The 4,677-nt window shown below is 42.2% G+C and overlaps 1 protein-coding gene across 1 annotated transcript in view; it reads right to left on the bottom strand.

The window, feature by feature from the left end:
* Positions 1 to 4,677, bottom strand: part of DNAH3 (dynein, axonemal, heavy chain 3) — a 230,099-nt gene that overhangs the window by 181,794 nt on the left and 43,628 nt on the right. The window contains exon 14 of the mRNA XM_006892705.1: positions 47 to 245. Within this exon, the coding sequence (XP_006892767.1) occupies positions 47 to 245 (199 nt within the window). The remainder of the gene's footprint in view (positions 1 to 46; positions 246 to 4,677) is intronic.

Genomic DNA, 4,677 nt, shown 5'->3' with positions numbered 1-4,677 from the left:
AAAGAAAGAAAGAAAGAAAGAATTGCATGTACATATACAGTTACACAGTACTGGACGTACGGGGTAGGTCTGCGTAGTCCAACAGAAACTCTATCCGTTCAATTGCATCTCTAAGTTGCCTCCTGAGTTTGAACACAGTGACGTCGCTGGATTTCTTTAAGAATTCAATGAGGGACACCAGCTGCTCGGTGTTGGCAGGGACCTCACTGACTTTGTTCGCAATGGTGCTGTACTGATTACAAATGCTACAGAGAAAGAAAGAGCCATCATCAACATCGTCAACAAAACCGTCGTCTAAATTAACTTTCTTAGGACCCATCATGCTATACAGACATGATTCCTACTTTCCCTCCTGTTAAAAAAATTGATATTTTAACAAAACTTTACAGAAAACTTGGATTTCCATTCATTCGTTGCTGCACATTTCCCTCCCTCTCCCCCTTTCTCCTGCCACAAGTTTGCTTTTCGCTTTAAAAAGATGATTCTTCCATTGTTGCACAATTTCCTTGCTCCCACCCCCTGCATGATTCCTACTTGGAGAGCAGAATGACGGCTTCCAACTTTACTCCATCTGCAGATCCTTGGACAAGAATACTTATATGTGTGTCACTTCTATCAAACCAGTTGTTGCTTAATTGTTTTTGACTCATGTTTACTCTTCATGACAGAGTAAAACTGCCCCATATGGTTTTCAAGGGAGCTCCATGGGGAGGAGCTACACTGCCAACAACCCCAAAATCACAGTTTGAACCCACCAGCTGCTCAGTGGGAGAAAGATGGGCAATGACCTCTTGTGCAGTTTACCGTCCCCATAAACCCACGGGGAGGGGTCACCTAGGGATCAGTTTTAACGTGAAGGCTCCTAACAACAATATGGGGTGTTGAAAGTCACAATCATAGCAGAAGCAGGCGGCCACATCTTCCTCATGCTGAGTAACTAACGGATTTGAACTGCTAACTTTATGGTTAGCAGTTGAGCACACAATCACTGCGCCACCAGGGTTCTTATGTATAACAGATTCCAAGGATAACAGCAGTACTAACACTAACAATAGGTTATAAGTCCCAGAATGCCAAGCTCCATTCTAGCCATTTTGCGTTTATTAACTCATTTAATCTTTGTAGCAATTCTAAGACATTATTGTCTAATAATAATAATTCTAGCTAATATAATTCTAGAACTAATTTAATTCATAACTCATAATTCTAACTCAATAATAATTCTATAACTCATATAATTCTAACTCAATAATATTAACCCATTTAAGCTTTGTAGCAATCCTAAGACAGGATCTAATAAAAATTAGTAATTATAAGATATTATTATCTAATAATAATAATAAATTCTAAGGTATTATTATCTATATTTTATAAAGGAAGAAATCAAGACTGAATAATTTTGGTGTCAGGGGTCTGAGCAGCATAGTATAAAGATGTCAGAGCCAGGATGCAAACTCCCTGACTCTGAAGTCCACACTACCAGGTCTGCCTCATATCATTCATGAATAGAATCTACATTTTCAGCAAAACAACAGCAGCCCCTCAATTATTTTCCTGTTGGATGGGGCAGGCTCTGGATTGTTTACAGCTGGCAGGAAGCCTCTTGTTGGGAACCAATGAGATGCTAATGCGTGGGCCTGTGGTCTTTTAAAATTCATTTGGGCCCTCAGGCCTGGTTTTAATGGTTTTTTAAATGAACAAGCCTAAGTGGTATAAAACTGTCCAGTCATTTCTCTGTATTGAGGGAACTTTGGTTTACTGTGATACTAAACATTGTGCCATTGGTCTGTCAAGTGCCATAACAGTTACACCTGGTTGACAATGTTTGGTACAGCTCACAGATTAAGACAGGCTTGGAAATAGGAGTGGCATCCACTTCCTAAACATGCCTGTGGAAATGCTGTGAACTTCGAGAAAGGATGTTGTTGTTGTTGTGTGCCATTGAGTCGTTTGCGACTCATAGCGACCCTATGTACAACAGCCCTAAACTCTGTTCTGTCCTGTGCCAATCTCATTGTCTCCAACACACTCATCCTGATTACCCCAGTCACTGAATCAATCCACCTCATAGAGGGCCTTTCCCTCCTGCGCCTGCCCTCCACCCTCCCAAGCATGATGTCCCTCTCCAAGGACCAGTCTCTCCTCTCCAAGATGAATCTGTTTGTTTTCTTAGCAGTCCATGGCACGCTCAATACTCTTGTCCAACACCAAAGCTCAAAGGCATCAATTCTCCTTCTATCCACCCCAGTCATTGTCCAACTCTCTGATGAATAACATGTGATTGCAAAGACCATGGCCTATATCAGGTGCACCTTAGTCTCCAGAGAGACAGCACTGTTCTTCAGTACTTTAGAGAGGTCCCTAACAGCAGACTTTCCCATGGCTGCTGGTGCCAAGACTGTTGACTATGGAGCCCAGCAAACTAAAGCTGTGTACAATCTCAATCTCTTTACCATCCATCCTGATGCTGCCAATTGGTCCAGAGGGAGAATCTTTGTCTTCTTGACATTGAGCCTCAATCCATATTGAAGGCTGCAGTCCTTGACCCACTGCAGCAAGTGCTTCAGGTCCTCTTCAGTTTCAGCAAGCAGGGTTGTGTCATCTGCATAACACAGATTGTTGATAGATCTTCCACCAATCCTGATGCCACATTTCTCCTCATAGATCCCAGCCTCCTGGATGATCTGTTCTGCATAGAGGTTGAAAAGGTATGGAGACAGGACACATCCCTGGCATATACCCCTCCCAATTTTGAACCAAGAAAGGATAAAAGTTATAAAACAAGGTTAAAGCCTTTTGTTTTTAGGATCAGTACTAGATGGTACTTAACAAAAACAACAATATATAATGACAAGCCCTTGTCTTCTATTTTGGACTTGGTGAAGCAGCTGGACTCTGTATGATGGTGTTCTTGTTTTGGTTGAGGATCTGTATGGATTCTTTCATTGTTATTTTATTTAAGCCTCTTGTTTAGAGTCAACAAGACCTCCAGGAGGACACTTGCATTTAAGACCAAGCCCCTGTTTCCATTTTGAAGCCTGGGTGAAGTGACTGGACTCTGTAAGATGGGCTTTCTTGTTTTGGTTGAGGGTCATTGTGGAATGTGTGGTTGTTTTTCTAAATTTAAGCCTCTTGTTTAGAGTCAACAAGACCTCATGGAGGGCCCTTATATTTAAAAGTTGAGCCTGAGGGATTATCTTTTAATCTTTTGTTACTATATTTTGGAGCAACATTCACTGTTCTGTCAACTTGCTGTGCTGAGGAAATCTGGGTTTGCTGTGACGCTGAACCTTATACCTCTGGGATCTCAAATGCCATAATGGCTGCCCATGGTGGACAGTGTTTGGTAGAGCTCTCAGTTTTAAGACAGGTTTGGAAGCAGGAGTGGCATCCACTTCCTAAACCACATGCCTCTGGAAACCCTATGAACTTCGATAAAAGTCGATAGTTATAGAGGGGCTTCAAGCTTTTTGTTCATAGGGTCGCTATGAGTCGTGCTCAACTTGAAGGCAATCAACAACAGCAACAATTAATAGTATAGGGAGCACTGGTGGCCTAGTGGCAAGAAGCTGTGCTGCAATCCCGAAGGCATGCAGGTCAAATCCACCAGCTGCTCTGTGGGAGAAGGATGGGCAATCTCCTCCTGTACAATTAACTGCCTCTGAAAACCCACTGGAGGGTCAGCTACGGGTCAATTCCGACTCACACCACAACAAACAACATTAATAGTATCCCACTAACTTGAGCTGCAGGCAGTTCCTGGTGGCCTAGACAAAGTCATGCTCAATTACTGGGACCACCCAATCCAACTGCAGCCTTTCCCAAACTTGTGAGAAAAACCAGTAATATTATGGGGATAATATAAATTTCCTCTAATTTACGCAAAAGCTAACGATCGACCATTTTCAGCATTTTAATGATAATTAGAAGCAAATTATGCACGACACATTCACATTCAGCACTAAGCAACCTTCCGTGTTTAACTAGTTGAACAGTATGAGCTGAGGATCATACGCTACAGATAAAACCTCTCCTCCAGGTGTATTCCCTTATTTAACAATTCCTAAAGCAATCATTATAGCAGTCCTGTTGGAGTAGTGGTTAAACACTCACCTGCTAACAAGAAGGTCAGTAGTTTGAACCCACCTAATGGCTCCATGGGAGGAAAAGACCTAGCAGTCGGTCCCTATAGAGACTATAGTCTACAAAACACTGTGGAGCAGTTCTACTCAGTTATATGAGGTGCCCATTAACTAGAATGAACTTGGCTGCACCCAGCACAGCCAGGAAACTCTGATAAATAAGGATGAATGCACTGACCATCTAAAGCACCATATTGCTTTTATTTGGCCAGAAAGAAAAGGAAAATGAGCTGGTGTTTAAGAAAAATACTATCATTCTTCAAACTCTCAGATGCAAGTAGTGCGAAGATGCCAGGGTTTTTACTGTCCTTGTCTTAAACGTCCATCTCTAAGTGAAGAAACTGAAGATGAGAGACGAGAGGTGACTTGCCAGCATTCACACAGCAGAACAGCAGACTCAGATTCCAGACTAAGTCTTCTGGCTTCAAAGCCAGGAATCTCAGTACTTTGTTTCTCAAGAAGAAAGAGGAATGCGGAAGGGAGAGTGTGGGGTCAATATGTTGTTGTTGTTGTTATGTGCCGTCAAGTCACTTGC

Source organism: Elephantulus edwardii, unplaced genomic scaffold, assembly GCF_000299155.1.
Source record: "Elephantulus edwardii isolate Elephantulus edwardi_28Jun2011 unplaced genomic scaffold, EleEdw1.0 scaffold00117, whole genome shotgun sequence".
Lineage (NCBI taxonomy): Eukaryota > Metazoa > Chordata > Mammalia > Macroscelidea > Macroscelididae > Elephantulus > Elephantulus edwardii.
This window is presented reverse-complemented; position numbering and strand designations above follow the sequence as displayed.